At 36.8% G+C, this 22,420-nt stretch overlaps 1 protein-coding gene across 2 annotated transcripts in view; it reads left to right on the forward strand.

Annotated features, from left to right (window-relative positions):
• The window catches only part of Znf354c (zinc finger protein 354C), a 43,140-nt gene extending 20,880 nt beyond the window's left edge, over positions 1–22,260 (forward strand). Inside the window, exons 1-5 of one of the 2 annotated variants that reach the window (XM_078049889.1) lie at positions 2,671–2,852; positions 4,650–4,730; positions 14,439–14,565; positions 15,054–15,149; positions 16,824–22,260. In XM_078049889.1, the coding sequence (XP_077906015.1) occupies positions 4,704–4,730; positions 14,439–14,565; positions 15,054–15,149; positions 16,824–18,199 (1,626 nt within the window). In that variant the 5' untranslated portion in view covers positions 2,671–2,852; positions 4,650–4,703 and the 3' untranslated portion in view covers positions 18,200–22,260. Of the gene's footprint in view, positions 1–2,670; positions 2,853–4,649; positions 4,731–14,438; positions 14,566–15,053; positions 15,150–16,823 lie in introns of those variants that run through there. The other variant, XM_040272086.2, reaches the window with a different exon arrangement.
• The last annotated feature ends 160 nt before the right edge of the window (positions 22,261–22,420 follow it).

Consider the following 22,420-nt stretch of genomic DNA (forward strand, 5'->3'; position numbering starts at 1 on the left):
ATGACTTGGGGAGAAGCACCGATTCTCAGATGGCTTGGTGCTCAAGAAAGGCTCTCTCTTTGGGAAGAGGCTGCTCAGGGCAGCCAGAGCAAAGATGGATAGGAATACCAGGGTGTAGTCAATATAAATAAGCAAAACTTTTTGGTCCAACTCTATGTTGAGGAAGAATAAAACAGGTCCTAATACCTGAACACCCTGGATGAGGAAGACATCAAGTGAGGAACGAGAAACTTACCAAATATCAAGGGTGGGGGATTCCTGTTAAACTGACATGAATTGGTCACAGGCACACACCTGTAATCCCAGCAGCTCAGGAGGCTAAGGCAGGAGGATTTTAAGTTCAAAGCCAACCATAGCAACTTAGGCCCTAATCAGCAAGACCCTTTCTCAAAATGAAAAATAAAGAAATGAGGTTGTGTCTCAATGGTTAAGCACCCCAGGTTCAATCCTTGGTACCAAAAACAAAATGAACCAAAAAAACCAACCTTGACAAGTGGGAGTTGTTTGCAAAGACTGGTGTAGTCAGGCCAAAGACAGGATGGAAGCCAAAGTTGATTGAGGCCTAATCAAACCAGAATTGAGAAGAGCAAACTAAAGTTTGCTTGGTCTCTCGAGCAGAGAGTCTTTCTCCATTGACCATGTTACCCAAATTCTAGCCAGAGGCCTGACTTTGGGAATTCCAATAAACAATGTTTGGCCATTTGCCCCCCAAAACAAGCAGAAAAAGTAATGGTGAAAGGCAGGAAAGTAAACTAATCAATATGTTCATATTGTGAATACAAAGTTTGAGAGCAGCATTCAGCAGTGTCTTAAGGGTGCTGGCAGGAGGGTTAGGTTTAAACGAGTTAAGGATTGGGCAAGAGGTATACCCAGTTAAGCAATCTGGGTCAACTGTGGTCTGATTGATCATTATTTCAGTCTGGTTCTGTGAGGGAGCTTCAGAGAAGTCTTTATCTCTTAAGGGGCAATTCCACTTGCTGCTCAGGATGTTTATCAGATCTCTAATTCTGGAAGGGTGAGATCCCATGATATGATTGCATGTGCTTAGTGGGCAGTGTCATGGGGATGACTTCCTGGAAGGTGTGGGACAAAGACTGAAGACTTCTAGGTGCCACTCTGGGGGTCTGAAACAGGATATTATAAAAGCAGATAGTGCTGCATTTGCAAATCCCTCAGTCTTGAGCGGGGACAAGATAGTTTAGGTAAATTCAGATTTAATAAACATTGTATTCCTCATTTTTAGATGAATACTCCTTAAATGATTAACATGCCTATGTGAAGAGCTGAGCAGTGACCTGACTCTAAAAGTTTTAAGATGAAGTTTCATCCTGCTTTCAGTTATCCATTGGGCATGCAGGCCTAATTGAAGTCACTGCTTTTAGCAAAAGCAGCCTCCATCCCTTTTTTATTTTAAGACAGGGGCTTCTTTCTAAGTTGCCATGGCTGGTGTAATGGATTTGTGATTCTCCTCCCTCAGCCTCCTAAGCAGCTGGGGTTGTGCCACCATGCCCAGCTAATAGTATCATTATGTTCCTTGAAAAGGCCAGGCATGCTTCCATTTTGGGGAAATTTAAATCTGCTTTTTATTTTGCTAGATGACACTGGGCATATTTGTCTTCTGCAGTTCTTTCTTCAAATGTCACCTACTTCATGAAATGTTTCTTAACTACTTTATTTTAAATTGCCCAAACTCTCCATCCCCTCTGAGTTACCATTTCTCTTTCTCTGATAAGACATAATAATTCTTTTTTTCTCTCTTCCACAGCAGAATTTAGGCCACATGTGTGCAAAAAGGTTTTGCCAGGTTTACTCGCTGTTGTATTTCTAGTGTTATCCCTCTTTAACTGTGGGGCAGTGATTTCAGGACTCCCTGCCCAAGATATCCTAAGTCATGGATGCTTAAGTCCTTTATATAAAATGGCACAGTACTAGCATATAAACTATGCACATCCTCCCCTGTACTTTAAATCATCTCTACATTATGTATTATATCTAATGCAGTGCCTCCACATCACTTCATTCATGGATCCACCATAGTACCCTGCAGTGAAACAAAATCTAAATTTTAACTTGCTTTTTTGGAACTTTCAGGGTTTAAACTCTTTTTGGTTAACTCCACCGACGAGTGAACCCGCAGATAGGGAGGGCTAACTTTATATAGCAGATTCCATTTATATGAAGAACAATATAAACACGGTTTAGGGACACATACATAGAGTGTAACTATAACATTAAGCAAAGGAACGCTGATAACAAGGAAGATACCACGGGGAGCACTGTGGACAAGGCTTCCAAAAATTTGGCGAAGTTCAGCCAGGCGTTTACTGAGCATTGGATTGCTTTTCAACTGTACCTACGCCCATCTTATGCGTAAGGTCATTAAAAATAATCATGACTAGTAGTGGAAGCTACAGCATACTGATTCTCCTAAATACATCTAAATTAGGGTTTTGTCTAGTTGCTTCATGTTGCCGCCTAACAAAACAAGACTGGCGGCTGACCAGGGCAGCAAGGGCAGGAGACTACCCCTCCTATTTGCCCCAGGCTCCCTCCCTGGCACTGCTGATTCGCAGGGAACACTCGGCTGGGAACTTCGTGAGCGAAGAGACTTTAATCTGCTGGAGGTCGCCTTGCCGCGGCTCCCTCTGGGAAGTGTAGTCGGCGGGGGCCTGGGGAATGCCGGGAGTCGTAGTTTTTCTGGGGTTCTCGGGACGGAGGGGAGTGCTCACGGCCTTTCTGGGGGACTCTTGGCGAGTGTTAGGATCCCGAGTCTACTAGGACGGCCCGCCCGCAGCTGAGAGGCTCCCGGCTCCCTCTTTCAAGCCGTGGCACGAGCCAGCGCTTCTCTCCGTGTGAGTGGGGCCACAGTATGGGGATGAGGGGGCCTGCGGGGAGTCGAGGACAGGCCCTGAGCTGCGCGGGGCCGCGCGGCCCGTAAGTCCGGAGGCGCCGTTCGGCTGGCGACCTGGGGTCTCTGGTTCTGCGCCCCATCTCACTGTCATCTGGGGGGCCCTCGGGGAGGGAGCGTTCCTGCTAGGCGAGCAGGGGTGTGCCGAGGATGGCAGTGGGCGTGTGCCTGTCAGTCTTTTGTGGTTTCTTTAGCGAAGCAGAAATAATAAAAACAACAATAGCTAATATCTGCAGGGAAAGCCCATGTGCCCGGCACTAGAAATGAAGGTACTCATCTGATGCCAAGTCATAGGCTGGTTGGTTTGCCCTATAACTGTTCCCATTTAATAGATAAAGATCCTGGGCTCAGAGTGGCCAGATAATTGCTGAAATTAAACCTTGTACTAGGACTAGGACTCCCTTCTTTTTTGTTTGTTTGTTTTGTTATGTTGGGCATGTCCCGAATCCGTAGTTCCCAGTCTTTCTCACATCCATAGAATGTGGTAGGAATACGGTACTCTGCATCTCCTTGGGATTGGTCCCAAGACCTCAAGCAACCATCTAGGATACCCAAATTCTTGGATGTTCAAGACCTTTCTATAAAATGATATAGTATTTATAAATAACCTATGGGCATCCTCTGCTATTTTTATCCGTAGATTACTTATAATACCTGTTGTAAGTGGTTGTTACACCGTATTGTTTATTTTTTTCCCTTGCATTAGCAAGAAGAAAAATTTGTGCATGTTCCATACCAAAACAATTTTTGTTTTATATCTGAGGTTGATTGAATATATGGACGTGGAATGCACAGATACAGAATGGCTGTATTTACTTTTAAGTTGTTCTGAAGATTAAAAATAATAGATTAAAAGCACTCAGGATTCCTGCTGTGGAGAAGATTGTGTATTATCATAGGTAACTACTTCTCTAACAGTTTTCCTTGATTGGCTGAGGTGCTCCACCTGGAGATTTCACAGCACATTCAGCTTATTCTGCTTTCTTGCCAGTGATGGCATCCTGAGTGCCCTATTGCAAACCCAAGACAGATTTAGTGCATAGGAAGCTAACACTCCTCTGGCTGTTCAGACACCCTCTGATCTTGCTATCTACTGAGCAATTGGCATTTCCACCCCTCCTAATTGGTATGTGTATATGGGGAGAGAAGGGTTATTTGGAGCTGTGAATGTCCTTAAGCATAGCTCTGCAGGGTCAATATTTTGGAGCAACTATATGGCATATGTTTTGGGCTAGGGGCAGTGTTTTAAATCAAAAATATTATTTTGGTATGGTAAGGCTAGGTGCACATCAAGAGAGAGAGGTTGGGAAAGTTTACAGATTGTGTTTTACTCATACTTCTTGAGAACATAGCACTCTTTAGAGGCTCACTCAAGGAAAGCACCTTTGTTGTGATTTCCACAGGAGGGAAAGGGCAAGACAGGGCAGACAGGCCTAGGATCAGCTAGCTATGTTTGAAAGTGCTATCCCTGGGAAATTCAAGTTCATTGTGACTATTAGAGTATACAGTTTTAAACTCTGAAAGACCCTTTAATATGAATCACAATTTGGTTAGAGGAAGCTGATAGCTTAGATAGGGGGTGAAGTGTGGCAAATTGGCTAGGTCAACATTCTTCTTTTTTGGTTTATATAATATATGTGGCTTTGTTGGGACCTGATGGAGGTTATAGACCGTTGTAACTCCCTCTCTTCAAGCCACATCTTGACACCAGAGTTTTTCATGGTACCTTTTTCCTTTCCAGACCTACCTTGTCAGCACTCTGTTCTCCTTTGGCAAGAAAATTAAGAAGGAAGGGATGGCTACGGACTTGCTGCCTGCTCAGGTGACAGTAAATGAAGTTTATCTTTTCTAGGAATTGCCTTCTGGCTTCAGAGATGTGAGCAAATTTACATATTTTTTTCCAGGTACTTTTATACCCATTAAAAAAGAATCCAGAACCTTGAAAGTTTTTCCTAGGATCCTGGGCTTATTGAGGGGCTGCTGAGGAATGTGCTTCTTTGTCCCCAAAACACTCCTAATTACCCATACTCACTTCGTGACCAAAATTTGAGTCAATGCTAAATATATGCTTTCTATTACAGTAGGAGCTTAGTACAGAGTAATAGTCTGTGGCTTTGCACTTGAGGCAAGGACTGGAAAGATCAAAAGACTCTCAATGAACATTTATTGAACACTGACTATGTACAGTATTCTGAGCATCACAATGGGAATATTTCCATCTTCAAGGAGTTTATTGCACTGAACTAAATGTCCAAGAAGATTTAGGGGAAATATCCTAAAAGTGGAGTCATTTGGAGTTGTTCCTGAAGGCCAGGACTGCTGTTGGTGGTTAGAGAAGAACAGGCATATCCCAGAAGTTCAGCCTGGCTTGGGTTTTGAGGCTGGCACTAGGGAGGACAGAGGGCTAAGCCTTCCCTATGCCTAGGGCAATTATGATGTTGAACTGGCCATTATCCCTATTAACTGTCTAGTAGATGCCTTTATCTCTTCATCTGATTCTCTGATTTTTTATTTATTTTTTATTTTTTTAATATTTATTTTTTAATTTTTAGGTGGGTACAATATCTTTATTTTATGTGGTGCTGAGGATCGAACCCAGTGCCTCACAGGTGCTAGGCAAGCACTCTACCACTTGAGCCACAACCCCAGCCCCTGATTCTCTGATTTTTTAAAACATTTATTTTTTAGTTGTAGTTGGATACAATACATTTTATTTATTTATTTATTTATTTTTATGTGGTGCTAAGGATTGAATCCAGGGCCTTGAATGTGCTAGGCGAGCACTCTACCACTGAGCCACAACCCCAGCCAGATTCTCTGATTTTTTAAATTTCCTTTTCTTTTTTTAAAAAAATAAATAAATTTATTAAGGTCTATTTACATACAAGACACTCATTTTAAGTGAATTACTCCATGGTGTTTCACAAATGTACACATCTATTTAACTCAGTGATAACAAGACATAGAACATTTCTATCACACTGAGCAGTTCTATTACACATCCTTTTTTTGTTAATAAATCTCTTTTCCTTTTTGAGATCTAGTGTCATTACTTTTATCATTACCTTTCTGAGGATCTCACCCAAATTTCTGTCCTGAGGCTTGTCCTAAAGTTTCAATCTATCATTCCCAAATCCTTATAAAATATTTCCATATGAAATTTCCATTCTTTCTTCCAACATCAGTCTCTTTCCTGTTTGTCTCTCTGCTGTGAATTTTCTATTCTGCCATATCCCAGAGGCTCTGTTTCTCACTGGCTGCTTTTCCAAAAAGTAGAGATAGTCCATGGGTTAGAAACAAGGACTTTTTTTTTTCTTTTTAAGAGAGAGAGAGAGAGAAAGCGCTAGAATTTTTTAATATTTATTTTTTAGTTTTTGGTGGACACAACATCTTTATTTTATTTTTATGTGGTGCTGAGGATTGAACCCAGCGCCTGGTGCATGCCAGGTGAGCGCGCTACCGCTTGAGCCACATCCCCAGCCCAGAAACAAGGACTTTGAACCTTGACTTTGTGGGCTCATATCCAAGCTAGGCATGTGACCTTGGGCAAGTGATTTTATCTCTTTTTTAAATTATTATTATTTTATTTTTATTTTTTAGTTGTAGTTGGACACAGTACCTTTGTTTTTTAAATTTATTTTTATATGGTGCTGAGGATCGAACCCAGCATGTTGCACATGATAGGCAAGCACTCTACTGCTGAGCCACAACCCCAGCCCTGATTTTATCTCTTTATACCTCATTTTCTCAATTTAAGTGGGTTTAGTAATATACATACCTCTTAGAACTAATCTATTAACAAATGCTAAAACATAATTATTACATGCCAAGTATTATGTTGTTACTACATACAAAAAATATTTATTCTTAGATAAAGAAGATATAGTATATATACACAGCAGAGTTTTACTCAGCCATAAAGAATGAAATTATTTCATTCACTGGTAAATGGATGGAATTGGAGAACATCATGCTAAGTGACATAAGGCAGACTCAGAAAGTCAAGAGTTGAGTGTTTTCTCTCATATGCAGAAGCCAGGGAGAAGAAAGAAAAGGTGTGTTGGGGAGAATCTCATGAAAATAGAAGGGAGACCAATAGAATAGAGGAAAGGGATTGAGAGTTAGGGAGGAAGGAAGGCCACGGGAAGAACTGGGGAATGAAATCTACTGAATTAGGCTGTTATATGCATAGTGAATATTTATTAGTGAATTCTGCATGTATATGTGTGTGTTTATTTGTATATATAATGATAATATCCTAATTAAAATAATAATAATAATAATAATAGAAGGGAGATCAATAGAGTAGAGCAAGTGGATCAGGGAAGGGAAAGGGAAGATACTTGGAAAGGAGATAGAACAAACTGTTTTGTGCTTGTATAAATATGACATAAATCCCATTATTATGCATAATTATTATGTACTGGTAAGAAATTTTTAAAATTTATTCTTTTTATGTATTGATTTCCTTAGTCCTTACAAGAGGACTACTAATATCTGCATTTTACAGATGAGGAAACTGAGGCACAGAGATGCAAGTCACTTGCTTAAGGTCACACATCTGGTTTTTGAATCCAGACAATTTTTTTCTATTTATTTATTTATTAGTTTTAATCAGTTATACATGACAGTAGAAAGCTCTTCAATTCATTGTACACAAATGGAGCAGAATTTTTCTCTTCTCTTGTTGTGCATGAAATAGTCACATCATTTGTGCAATCATACATGTACCTAGGGTAATGATGTTCATTTCATTTCACTGTCTTTTCTAACTTTTGTCCCCTCTCATTCGCCCCGTCCAAAGTTCCTTCACTTATCCCAATGCAGACCTCCCCATATGGATTAGAATCCACTTATCAGAGAAAATATTTGGCCTTTGTTTTTTTGAGATTGGCTTATTTTTGCTTAGCATGATGTTATCCAACACCATCCGTTTACCTGCAAATGCCATAATTTTATTCTCTTTTAATGCTGAGTAATATTCTGTTGTGTATATGTTCCACAGATTCTTTATCCATTTATCTATTGAAGGGCATCTAGGTTGCTTCCACAATTCAGCAATTGTGAATTGTGCTGCTATAAACATTGAAGTGGCTGCGTTATGATAGTATGCTGTTTTTAAGTCTTTAGGGTGTAGACCAAGGGATGGGATAGTTGGGTCAAATGGTGGTTCCATTCTAAGTTTTCTAAGGAATCTCCATACTGCTTTCCAGATTGGTTGCACTAATTTGCATTCCCACCAGCAGTGTATGTGTGTGCATTTTTCCCCACATCTTCACCAACACATATTGTGACTTGTACTCTTGATAACTGCCATTCTGACAGGAGCGAGGTGAAATCTTAGAGTAGTTTTGATTTACATTTCTCTAATTACTAGAGATGTTGCAGACAAGACAGCTTTTTACTGTTAATGTTATACTCTGAGAAAATACAAGTAAAATGCTGAGAACAGTACATATTGGTTTCCAAAAATACCAGCTGTTACTATTATTGGCATCAGCAACAGCCTATGCATTATTTTAGGACCAGCCAAATTTGGTACATCTCTTTTTTTTTAAATATATTTTTATTTGTAGATGGATACACTATCTTTATTTAATTTATTTTTATGTGGTGCTGGGGAACGAACCCAGTGCCTCATGCATGTGAAACAAGTGCTCTTCCTCTGGGCCACAACCCCAGCCCCGGTACATCTCTCTTTACTAGGGTATTCATAACTTTGACTCCTTAATTTCAAAGAGATAGATATTTAAGGAAACAAAGATATAAAGACCAGTAAAATGCCATGCAAGGCAATACCAGCTATAGCCTGGAATACCTTCTGCTCAAAAGTGAGACTCTTCACTATCTGAGCTTTTCCACAGCTCCAAGCTGGAGAAACTTATTTTATTTTAGCTAAGGAAAGATGTAGAAGAGTTTTTGTGGACAATGAATTCAGTATTTAATTCTTTCAATTAGGTGTCCTGGGGACCCAGGGTGACCCAATTACAGGTGTTGTTACCCTGTTTGAGATAATTCAATGGTGATATCCAATGTCAAGTTCTATCCTCATTCAGCATACTGTGGGACAAATTAGTATTTTTCTGTTAGAAAAATTAAATAGCAAGCAAGCATAATTTTTTTGGGAAAGTAGAATCTTCACAGATTTTATAAATATCTCTTATTTCAATGTAATATAATTTATCATCTGGGGAAAAACACATGAAATTTGGTGCTGATTGCTTATTAGTAATATAAATGACATCTTTTGTAGTAAATTGATACTTTTATTGGTATTTTCACTATATTTCCTAGAATCTTTATTTTTTTAGAGCTGTTTTAGATTTAGGCAAACATTGCTAAGATAGTAGCCTAGTTATTTTATATATATATATATATATATATATATATACCTTGCACCCAGTTTTCCATATTTCTAACGTGTTACATTAGTATGCTACATTTGTACAATTAATGAGCCAACACAGTTACCTCATTATTAGCTATAGCTCACACTTTATTTACATTTCTATAGTTTTTACCCAATATTTATTTTCTGTTTCAGGATTCCATCCAGGATAGCAGATTACATTTAGTTGTCATTTCTCCTTAGGCCCTCAGAGCTTTTAGTTTCTCAGGCTTTCCTCGTATTTGATGACCATTATAGTTTTGAGAAGTAGTGTTCAGGTATTTTGTAGAATTTCCCTTTATTGTGATTTGTCTAAAGTTTTTCTCATCATTAAACTGGGGCTGTGGGTTTTTGAAAGGAAGACCACAGAGGTAAGGTGTCATTCATCAAATTATATCGAAAATGCATATTAATAACATGACATCACTGTAAATGTTGACCTTAAACATATGGCTGAGGTAACATTTGTCAGGTTTTTCTAATGCATTACTCTCTTTTTCCACCATTCCATGCCATAATCTTTGGAAGGAAATCACTGTATTCCACCCACACTTAATCTATGTAAATTATTTGGAAACCTGCAGGGAGGATTGCCATTCTTCCCATTTATTTATTTACTTTTTCAACCATGTATTTATATCAGTATGGTGACAGATCTTCCTCTGTCAGTACACACCAATTATGCTTCCTTAAAAAACTTTTCTATCAGATGCCTTGATGTTTGCAATATAAATTTACAACTAGTCTAAGTCCCTCTTTGAGGAAAATTCTGTTGCTTCATGGTAGTACGGGTACCTCTTAGCAGTTTTCTCCATTTTGTCCATCGATTCCTTATGACATTGCTGTCATTCATTTCACTCATCCCTATGCTATAAACACCCATTACTGGTGTTATTGGTTTAAGCAAACAGTTATCTCTTAGTTAAATTAAGAATAAGAAAAATAAAAAGAAATATTTTAGGGCTGTAGATATAGCTCAGTGGTAGAGTTTGTCTAGCATGTATAAGGTCCTGGATCCAATCCTCAGCACCACAATAATAAACAACTTTTAAAAGGATTTTAATTTATCTTCATTTATTCTTCTCTCCTCCTTTCTTTGTGTATATTCAAGTTTCTAACCTATATCATTATTTTTCTCTCTGAGGAACTTATTTTGCTATTTCTTGCAAGGTAGGTCTGCTGGCAATGAATTCCCTCAGTTTTTGTTTATTTGAGTCTTCTCATCTCTTGTAAAGGATGATTTCCTCAAGAAAGTAGAATTGTAGATTTCTGCTTTTTTCTATACTTTAAATATTTTATGTTGCTTTCTTGTCTAGTTTCTAGTGAGAAAATTCACTGAAAATCTTATCTTTTTACCTTTTCAGGTAAGATATTTTTTTCCCTCTGTCTTATTTCAAGATTTTCTCCTTGTTTGTTTTTCTGCAGTTTGAATGTGATATGCCCAGGTGTAGATTTTTTGGTATATATTCTATTTGGAATTCTCTGAATTTCCTGGATTTGTGGTTTGGTGTCTGTCACTAACTTGGGAAAATTCACAGCTGTTTTTACTTCAGATATTTCTTTTGTTCCATTCTCTGTTTCTTCTTCTGGTATTCTAATTTCAGTAATTTTAAATGATCAAGTTGTATTTTTAACACGAAAGAATATGCATGATTTATCAGAAAGAAACTTAGGAATATAAAGCATCAATCATCATTTTTAACTTCTCAGAGTTTCTCTAGGTCAGGACTACAGGAACATCTTATATTCACTATACAAAATCTGGGATCCAAAAGACTTTAATTCTGGGGGCTAGAATCATCCAAAGTCTCAGTTGCTCACATGTCTTAGCTCAGGCTGGGGCTGGGGCTGTTGGATGGAGCATCTATGTACGATAACTCCATGTGTCTTGGCCATGCAATATAGTGCACAGGCTTCACATGAGCCAGGTGGAAGGTGTATTTTACTACCTCTCTTTAGAAATCACACAGCATCATCTCCACTGAATTCCACTGGGTGCTCACAGAATATGTGAGTAGAAAATTAATTGGTCATCTTGAGAAAGCACAATCTGCCCCATCTGTTAGAATTTAAAATGTACATATATGTTGATGCAATAGTACAGGCAACCTCCAGTAGCCTCTTTACTAATAGTTTGCAAACTGACCTAAATGGTTTGAGACAAGATTTATTTGATTTCATAAAATGCCCCTGGTGAGAGTTCCTCCTGCAGATCCAGAGAGTCCAGCATAAAGTCAGTGTGTGCAAATAAGAGAAATCACAGTGGAATGTCTCCTGGTCTCCCAAGGGTTCCTTGTACACTCTTTCTTTTGCTGTATTGCATGTATCCTTTGCTTTTAAATAAAAGCCTTTCATGAGTATGCTCTGTGAGGTCTGGTGAGTCTTGTCAACTCTGAACTGGAAAAACCTTTATAACAACCATAAAAGGGATTGTGGTATCCTATATATTTGCTGGGTTCTTGCATTCTGTGTGAAACAATCTATTTGCTCTAAATAGTCTAGGAATGATGAAGAATATATGTTGTTATTATCAGAGAAGCCACTAAAAATGCAAAGAGGCATAACTGAAAAGTCCATATATAAATTAAAATGGAATCTAAAAGAATTCAAGGATAACCAGGCATGCCTGTATTCTGGAGGCTGAGGAAAAAGATCACAAGTTTGAGGCCAGCTTCAACAAGTTACCAAGACCCTGTCTCAAAATACAAAATAGAAAGGGCTGGGGATGTGGGTCAATGGTAAAGCAACCCTGCATTTAATCCCCAGTATCTCCTACCTCACAAAAAGAATTTAAGCTTTGAGGTGAAACTCAATGGTAGAGTGCATTTTTAGCATACATGAGGCTGTAGGTTTGATTCCCTAGTATCACAAAATTAATTAATTTAAAAGAAAGGAAATACATACATACTGGAAATAATGTAAACCTAATGATGTAAAGAAATAAGAAATAAGGAAAAGATTGTTTTGCAGCCCTCTCCACAAATATCAGAAAATAATCAGGGTGACAACTTGTATTCTTTTGAACAATTTTCTGTGCACCATTATATATGTGTGTGTGTGTGTGTGTGTGTGTGTGTGTGTGTGTGTGTGTACACTATTTCAACAAATAGAGATTGTTTTGTCACTTGCTCTTTCATATGAATTAATAATATATTAAGTTCATTTTCTGATGGCAGACATGCTAAGTTACCTCATTCTATTTAATGACTGCATAACATTTCATGGAATATATGTACTATAATTTGCTTATCCATTTCCTGATTGGTAGATATATGGGTTGTTTTCAGTTTTTCACCATTGTTTTAGTTTTCTATTGCTGCCATTAACAATTTACTACATATTCAGTGGTTTAAAACAAGATAAATTTATTCTCTTATTCTATAAGTCAGAAGTCTGAAATCACTTTCACTGGCTTAAGATCATGCTGTCAGCAGGGCTAGTTCTTTCTAAAGACTTCAAAGGGAAAATCTGTTTCCTTGTCCTTTTTATCATCTTGAGGTTGCCCTCAGTCCTTGGCTTGTGGCCCTTTAATCCATCTTCAGTGTATGTCACATCAATCTCTGCTCATCCTCACATCACCTTCTTGTGACTTACTCCTAGTGGTTCCTTATTATAAGAGAACTATTGTGATCACTTCTGCTCTACCTGGGCAGTAATCTAGAATAATTATTCATATTCTGATGGCAGACATGCCAAGTTACCTCATTCCATTTAATGACTACATAACATTTCATGGAATACATGTACTATAATTTGCTGATCCATTCCCTCGTCTCCAGCTCTTTAATGTAAACAGATCTTCAAAGTCACTTTTGTCATACATGTAACATGTAAAGGTTCAGTATTCGGCCTATGCAACCATTGATTTACAAGTCACATTGCATAAGCATCTGTGAACAAATATCCCTATACAGTTACGTAATTATTATTATTTAAAAAAAAATTTTGGTAGTAGAATCCCAGAAGTAGAAATGCAAAGTTAAAATGTACCCTTTACATTTTGTTGGATTCTCAGCAAAATACCCACCAAAAACATAGGAAGTTTTGTTCTTTTAGCACTTTCATAAAAGAGTTGCCATCTGCCCAGCTCATGCCTTATTGTATTTTGGGGGGCTTTAACTGGGGTTCTGTTCTAAGAAACCAAATAGTCTTGCAGGTCCTGTGATTCCTTTAATTTTCATAGTGAATGGAAACTCATTTAGACAAGATAGTCCAGGGGTCTGCTACCTGACTTCAAACTCTAGCTCCAACATTTTCTAACAGATTTACCTTGAAAAGGTACTTATTTTTCTTCCCTTCTTTCTTCCCTTCTCTCCCTGCCCCCACCCCTTCTCCTCTTTCTTCTTGTTTCTTCTTCTTCTTCTTCTTCTTCTTCTTCTTCTTCTTCTTCTTCTTCTTCTTTCTTTCTTTCTTTCTTTCTTTTCTTTTCTTTCTTTCTTTTTTTATTTCCCCCAGCACTGGGTATTGAACCCAGGGACAATCTATCACTGAGCTACACAACCAGACTTTTCCATTTTAATACAGGGACTTACTAAGTGGCCTAGGCTGGTCTCAAACTTGAGATCCTCCTGCCTCAGTCTCCCAGGTAGCTGGGATTACAAATATATGTCATCATATGTGAAATTAACTTAGTTTTTCTAAACATGTTTCTTCATTTGAAAAATAATTTAATTGTAGTATCTTCCCCATAGGATTTTTTTATGAGATTGAACATAGGTAATACATACACAGTTCCTATTTTAGTCCCTAATATTCAGTTAATATTAACTTTTTTGTTTTTGTTTTGTGGTGCTGGGGATTGAATGCAGGGCCTCACACATACTGGGGAAGTGCTCCACCACTGAGCTACATTTCCAATTCTTAAATAATTATATTTTTAAAATTTGTTTTGTGACTTATAAATTCTTTTATATTTATTTATGTTCAGCTAGTGGTATTTTCTCTAGTTTTCCAGCTTCTCTCTAGATGTATCCTGATTATTTTCCTTAGGTATTTAAAAGAAATTAAGTAGCTGATTTGAAATATTTAGAATCCCAAGACATTTTAAGAGTTACTTGCTATTCATCACAGTGTAACCATCTTATCAAGTTTTCATAGAGGAAGATTGGTCCTGAGTGAGTATAAATGGGTTTCCCATTCCAGGAGTCTTTGACATTCAGGGATGTGGCTGTGCTCTTCAGCCAGGATGAATGGTTGCATCTGGACTCTGCCCAGAGAACCTTGTATCGGGAGGTGATGCTGGAGAATTACAGCAGCCTGGTCTCACTCGGTAAGGATTTTTGCCTATAATGAAGAATGTGCAAGAAAATCACCTTGGAGTTCCCTTTTTGCAATTCAGTATCTACAAGTTTCCACCTTGGGAAAAGTTGTATCCTGTATAAATGAAAGTGAATGTTTGTGTTGTGATGATCTTCATGCTATTCTCTTCTCACACACTACTCCCAATCAATATTCTTCCATGCAGTAGGCCAGTGACTAAATCCCCAAAACATACAGGACATTTAGATGTTGAAAACATAAGAACACCCTGCCATAGAGGCATTCCTTGCCAGGGCCCTATGTTATTTTTGAAGTAAACCCTGCTTTATGATCCACCACCTGAAAGCTCCAGTCCCCTTATAAGTGTTTGTGCTGCTCATTCCACCTCCTGCAGTTGCCTTCTCTGCCTTTTTGGCTCAGAGTAAGTGGGATGTGAGTTCTATTTGAGGCTGCTATTTATGCTATTTATTTAAACTCCATTTCCTTCCACATAAGCAGGAATTCCATTTTCAACACCTAAGGTGATTTGCCAGTTGCAACAAGGAGAAGATCCCTGCATGGTGGAAAGAGAAGCTCCTCCAGACACATGTCCAGGTGAGTGAGATACTGGGAAATGGGCACAAGGGAGTCTTTATAGATTAGCGGGTCATGAAGAGGTAGTGGTCTGATGACTTTCTTGGAAATACTGGGCCCTGTTGAGATGTTCAGGGCCAGTTGCATTTAATTTAAGCTACATAGTTCACTTAAATACATACCTAATACATACAGTTATTTAATCCTATCTATCAAATCATGGATTGAGTGGAAAAAAAAACAGATTTTAATTCCAAATCAATCCAGCTCAAAGTAAATCTTTTCACATAAAACTGAGCTTCAAGACAAATTGATTTCATTTATCTTACAGATTTTCATTATTCCCACGATTCCTACGAGTAAATTATAGTCTTCTGGTTGCAGCTTATTAGAAGAAAAGAGTATGTTTCTTTTTCTCAATGATAAAATAGAAAGAGGAAAGGGATGGAAGGGTAGTAGGAAAAAGTTGTTTTTCCTCCAATCACAAGGGATAAATTGTTTCACATGGCTGATTTACTCCATATTTTTCTTTATAATTAACATCTCAAACTTAGATCAAATATTCTCAACACAGTCATGCTTCAGGACTATTGTGATTTTTAAAATCTGAGTGTTCTTTTATTTTTTTGGTACCAGGGATTGAACTCAGGGGCACTTAACCACTAAGCCACCTCCCCAGCCCATTTTTTTAAAATTGATTTTATTATTTTTTTAAATACATGACAACAGTTGAATGCATTACAATCCTTATTATACATATAGAGCACAATTTTTCGTACCTCTGAATATAAAGTATATTCACGTCAATTTATGCCATTATACATGTATTTTTTTGCATTACAATTCTTAATACACATATACCACAATTTTTCATATCTCTGTTTGTATATAAGGTATGTTGACACCCAATTCAAGTCTTCATACATGTACTTTGTATAATGATGACTATCACATTCCACCCCAGCCCATTTTCATATTTTATTTAGAGACAGGTTCTTGCTGAGTTGTTCAGGGCCTTACTTAAGTTGCTGGCTCTGACCTCAAGTTCCTCCCACTTCAGCCTCCTGAGCCACTAGGATTACAGGCATGCACCACTGTACTTGGCCTGATAGTCTTTTTTTAAGAAAGACTATTTTCCCTTTCACAGACTTTGCTGTGAAATTATAATCACTTTCCTATGAGTCTATGCTATAAAATCACAAAATTTAAGAAAAACAATCTAAATATTTTTAAATTATGAAATGTAGGGTTCAGAGAGAGCATCGGAAAAAATATAAGGAAAGTGACATTTGGGTAGAAAGGAGAAAGTGAAAACAAGTTACCTGTTTCATTCCCTGGTATGTGCAGAGTGGAAAATGATGAGAAACTGAAAATCTCATAGTATTGGACTTGAGCGATTCACCTGACATTGTTCTGTTTCCTCATACCTTCTGATCAGCCAGTTCTTATGCATCTAATTTTACTTCTCCCAGGGTAGAGTCTCTTCATTTTCAGTGTTAATTTATCTATTATATTCTTCCATATCACCCCTTAACCTCTTTCCGTCTTTTTCCATTATATCATCCTGATTTCTGTCCAGATTAAGTCCACATTTGAGATCAGATGGCATCAAATCTCTTATATGCATTGTTGCCAATTTTATTATCCCTCTGTCCTTTCCAGCAGAAGAAGCATTAATCTTCTGATTTATTTCAGATTTCAAGACTTTGCCTGAGATAGAAGAATTGCCTGATTCACAGGACATTTTTATTGAAGCAACAACTCATGGAATAATAAAGAAAAAATCCACTAAGTATGGTCCCCAGGACACCAACTTTGGAGAAACTGTGAAATCTGAGAGGAGCATAGTACAGGAGAAACCTCTTAGGCAAATGGCAGCCTCCCCCAAAAAAACCATCAGCGGAGGTGGAAACCCTACAAGTCTTGAACTAGAGAAAGGCTCATTTATAAACAAAATTATTGTTTCACAACAAAGTATTCCCATAGAAAGGATACCCAATATGTATTACACTTTTGGGAAAGATTTTACACAAAATTTTGATATAATGAGATGCTTCCAAATCTACCCAGGAGCAAAACCTCATGTCTGTAATGAATGTGGGAAGAGCTTCACCCAGAGTCTTCATCTTCTTGAACACCAGAGAATTCATACTGGGGAAAAACCCTACAAGTGTAATGAGTGTGGGAAAGCCTTCAGCCACAGGTCTTCCCTTCTTACCCATCAGAGAATCCACACTGGAGAGAAGCCTTACAAATGTAATGAATGTGAGAAAGCTTTTAGCAGCAGTTCAACTCTGATCAAACATCTGAGGGTGCACACTGGAGAGAAACCCTACAGATGTAGGGAATGTGGTAAAGCCTTTAGCCAGTGTTCAACCCTCACTGTGCACCAGAGAATTCATACTGGAGAGAAACTCTATAAATGCAGTGAATGTGAGAAGGCCTTCAACTGTAGAGCCAAACTGCATAGACATCAAAGAATTCATACAGGTGAGAAACCATATAAATGCAGTGAGTGTGGGAAAGGTTACAGCCAGTTTGCCTCCCTAGCTGAACATCAGAGACTCCATACTGGAGAACAACTGTGTCAATGTTTAGAATGTGGGAGAACCTTCACACGCATCTCCACCCTTATTGAACATCGACGAATTCATACTGGACAGAAACCTCATCAGTGTAACGAGTGTGGGAAGACTTTCAACCAATATTCATCCTTTAATGAACATCGGAAAATTCATACTGGGGAAAAACTTTATACATGTGAAGAATGTGGGAAAGCCTTTGGTTGCAAATCCAATCTTTATAGACACCAGAGAATCCACACTGGAGAGAAACCCTACCAGTGTAATCAGTGTGGAAAGGCATTCAGCCAGTATTCATTCCTTACTGAACATGAGAGAATCCACACTGGAGAGAAACTCTATAAGTGTATGGAATGTGGGAAAGCCTACAGTTACAGATCAAACCTCTGTAGACACAAAAAAGTCCACAATAAAGAAAGACTCTTTAAATGGAATATGGAAAATCTTTTATCTATGGCTCCTCCCTTACTCAGTACCAGAGATACTTGAGATGAGAGAAGCCTATGAACTTTAATTCATCTCTTTCATAATCCAGGACTTTTCACTGGACAATAATCAGGAGAATAGTAAACAAGGGGACCTAATAGATTTAATCTTTTTACTTTTATAGGAAAAAAGCTAGTTACACTAAGTCATGGTAAATGGACCAGTGAAAATTGAAGAGCACTGACTTTTCATTTTATAAGAACCATTGGATTCTAAGGTTTCCAAAAACTTTTCATTTTTTAAAATTTGTAGAAAAATTATAAATGTCCTCACTTTTAAAAAAAGCATAAATAGTAGTTGAATAAGTTTTCTTTCTCTGTCATTAGATTGTAATCTCTAAGAGTAAGCTTTAGTTTGTGAATTTCCTTTAAAAAATAGTCATTGAGTTAATGTGAATAAGCATGGGGTCTCATTTCTAAAAATGTCAGGTTCAAGCTGCGGATAGTGGCACATACCTATAATCCTAACGACTTGGGAGCATGAGGCAGGAGGATCACAAGTTCAAAGCCAGCCTCAGCAATTTAACAAGACCCTAAGCAACTTAGTGAGATCCTGTCTTAAAATGAAAATAAAGGACTGGGGTTGTGCTCTATGGTAGAACACTTGCCTAGCTGCTTGCCTAGCATGTGTGAGGCATTGGACTCAATTCTCAGCACCAAATTATTTATTTATAAATAAATTAAGTAAAGGCCCATAACTATATATATATATATATATATGAAAATAAAGAGTGCTGAAATGGGTAGGGCTGAGTTGTGACTCAGTGGTAGAGCACTTGCTTAGCACACATGAGGCACTGGGTTCAATCCCCAGCACCACACAAAAAAAACTAAATAAACAAAGGTATTGTGTCCATCTACCACTAAAAAATATTAAAAAAAAAAAAGTGCTGGGATGGGGATGTGGCTCGGTTAAGTTCCCCTGAGTTCAATCCCTGGTACCATAAACAAAACAAATGAAAATGGCAAGTCGATATAGGTAGCTTTCCTATTAATAAAAAGTTATTAAGGATAAAAAGAAATTCTTTAAATTTAACTTTTCATGTGGAAATGCCAAAGCTCTTTTTGTCCCATAAGCAAGTTATATGTATATGTGTGTATATACACATACATTTATGTATACACATGTACAGTGGAAGTAAAATTAGATACACATGTGTCACTTAACAGTGGTTATGTTTTGAAAACAATGTTTTTGTCTAACAATGCATTGTATAGTTACACACAGCTTGATGATATAGATCAATTTGAATGCCCTCTTGATGCAATCAAGAAATGCGGAAAAACACAAGATATATGGAGCTGCTATGGTGTAACATAGCATACTGTTTTGTAGTATTTTTTTATGAGTAGAAGGTGTATAAAATTACAAGAAGTATAGCATAGTAATATGTAAGCCAGTAATAGTTGTTTATCGTTATTATCAAGTATTATGTACTGTACTGTAATAATTGTATGTGCTATACTTTTATCTGACTGGTGGCACAGTAGGTTTGTTTGTACCAGCATTACACACATGAATAATGTGTTGTGCTAAGATGTTACAATAACTGTGACCTCATGGTATAGCTGCAATGCCACTGAGTGGTAGGAATTTTTCAGTTTGATCATGATTTTATGAGACCACAATTGTATATGTATTTCATCATTAACCAAAACATCATTGTATAGCACATGACTGTATATACATCCATATGTATATATATATATATGTATGTGTGTGTATTCATATACAGAGTTTTGGAAATTTTTATTCAGAAGTCCTTAACAATTGCAAAATGCAGTCTTACTAATTTAGAATTTAGTTTTTAAAATTAAAAATTTGCCCAAAGGGCAAAAGTGCTTTCCTGTATTCATCTCAAATTGGTATGGTTCTATGTGGCTGAATAGAGGAGTCTTATTATAGTACCATAGTTAAACAGATGGAGGTGGAAAGACTGTCATGCAAATACTTTCTTTGTTGCAAAGAGTAAAATATTTGACAGAATTTCTTACTATACACTTGGTAGCATGTAAGAGCCAAGAGACATTTAGTTTAATTATAGTCTTTCATCTTTCTAATGAATTGGAGTTCAATGGACAGAGTTAAGACAAAAATTGAGATCTTTAGCTCTTGTGTTCTGTGATAATTATTATAAATACATTTCCATCCTCTAGTCCTGAGAGCATCTTTGTTTTATAACCTGGTTAGATGCGATTTGCAATAATTTAATGTTATCTTTTTATCTTTGAGGGTTCCCCCTCACTGTAATCTTAATATTTGACTTGCAATCATAGTCTTTTTTCTTATGAACATCTGATTGTACTTACATTTATACTAACTATTTAAATACCCCAATCCAGCTAATGTCCACATGGTATAGTTGTTTGGGGGTATTTGTTATATAATGTTGCCTTTTTATTACATATTTTCTAGGAATTCTTATGTGTAAAGTTATATATGAACATTTTGTTACTAAACATTCTATTCATTACTTAAACATTTAATTCCCCCAGGCCTATTTTCTTCAATTCTACATTTGACTTTCATAGTTGGTATTATTTTAAAAATTGTTTTAGTTCAATTAGCTAGACTTTATATACTTCTTAATTGACTTGTTTTAGTTCTTCAGAAAGTATAATTTTATGTATTTAAGTGTGTGTATATATATATTGAAGTATGTGTGTGTGTGTATACACACACACACACACACACACATACACACACTTAAAAGGAAAATAAGACTTTTAAACAGACCTCAATACTTAATATTGTACCCAATACAGTAAATATATTTAGTACCCAAATTTTGGTTTCTAAATGCATTCCCACTAAGAGAGTTCTTTGGAGAAATGACCAATTCCATGTTTGGAGTAGGGAAAGTATAAGGTATGCCTGGAATATCACTTTGTGAAAAAAATAAATCTTAAAAATAGCATTGAGAATTAATGGTAGAATATCAAGAAAGACACAAAAGCCAACTTGAGGGTCCTCCCACTGTTCAAATTTAGGATAATTTAAACATCAAAAAGATTAATCATTGAGGGCTGGGGTTGTGTGCAGTGGTAGAGCACTTGCCTAGCATGTGTGAAGCACTGGGTTCAGTTCTCAGCACCCCATATAAATAAATAAAGATCCATTGACAACTAAATAATATTTTTTAAAAAAGATTAATCATTGAAATTTGTTGTAATGCACTAAGAAAAAAAAAGCTCATAACAATGAAAATAGACAAAGCTCTTCATAAAATTATTTGAAGAATGCAATTTTTCAAAATACATAGAATGATTTAGGAAAATTAAGGTACATTGTTTACAGGATGTCAAAAACCACAGATACCAAGTACAAAAAAAAGAATATTTGTTTTTATAATAAGATGTAGTTATTAAACTGTTTATGTATTAAACTACTTAAGTAAAAAGCTGACAATGTGGCTTCTGATGAGATATAAAATGAAGTATAATCTTCACTATACTTCACTATACTTCAATAATCTACAATATACTACCAAAATGTTTAATGAAAATTAAATCTACAATCTAGACTTATCCTCCTGTTCACAAGAAATATAAGGAATAGAGGGATAATTTTAATTACAGAGTGAGAAAATAGACGAATCCAGTGTTGGGGACTTTGTACAAGACAACTGATCTAAACTTTTCAAAAAGCCAATATAATAAAAGGTGGACTCTTCTAGAATAAGAAACCCAAGAGTCATACAAATGCAAAATGTGATCCTTTATTGATTTCTGAGTCAGAAAAAAATAAAACAGCTATAAAAAGACATTGGGGGAATATTTAAGGAAACGGGAGTAGAATGGATATTAGATAATGTGGTATGTTTCATTTTCTTAGGAAGTGATGATGGTATTGAGGATATATAGGATAATGCCCTTATTCTTAGGAGATGCATGCAGATGTTTTTAGGTTTGAAAAGTCATGATGACTGCAGGATATTTTCAAATAAATATGTAAAAACATTTGCTGTTGTTGAAACTTTGTATTGAATATAGGGATATTTATTGGTCATCCTTTAAACTTGTTTGTATGTTTAAATTTTTAATAAAAATTGAGGCAAAAAGTGATTGGATAAAATGATGAGTATGAAGGTCACAGTCAGAATTCACCTCTATATTCAGGAAGTTCCAGTTTGAGAGTTTATCTTCCAGGGATAAAATCACTAGAAATAAAATACCTTTGAATTTGTACTGGCTCCACTTTAAATGGAATAGGTGCACACCTACT

This window comes from Ictidomys tridecemlineatus, chromosome 1, assembly GCF_052094955.1.
Source record: "Ictidomys tridecemlineatus isolate mIctTri1 chromosome 1, mIctTri1.hap1, whole genome shotgun sequence".
NCBI lineage: Eukaryota > Metazoa > Chordata > Mammalia > Rodentia > Sciuridae > Ictidomys > Ictidomys tridecemlineatus.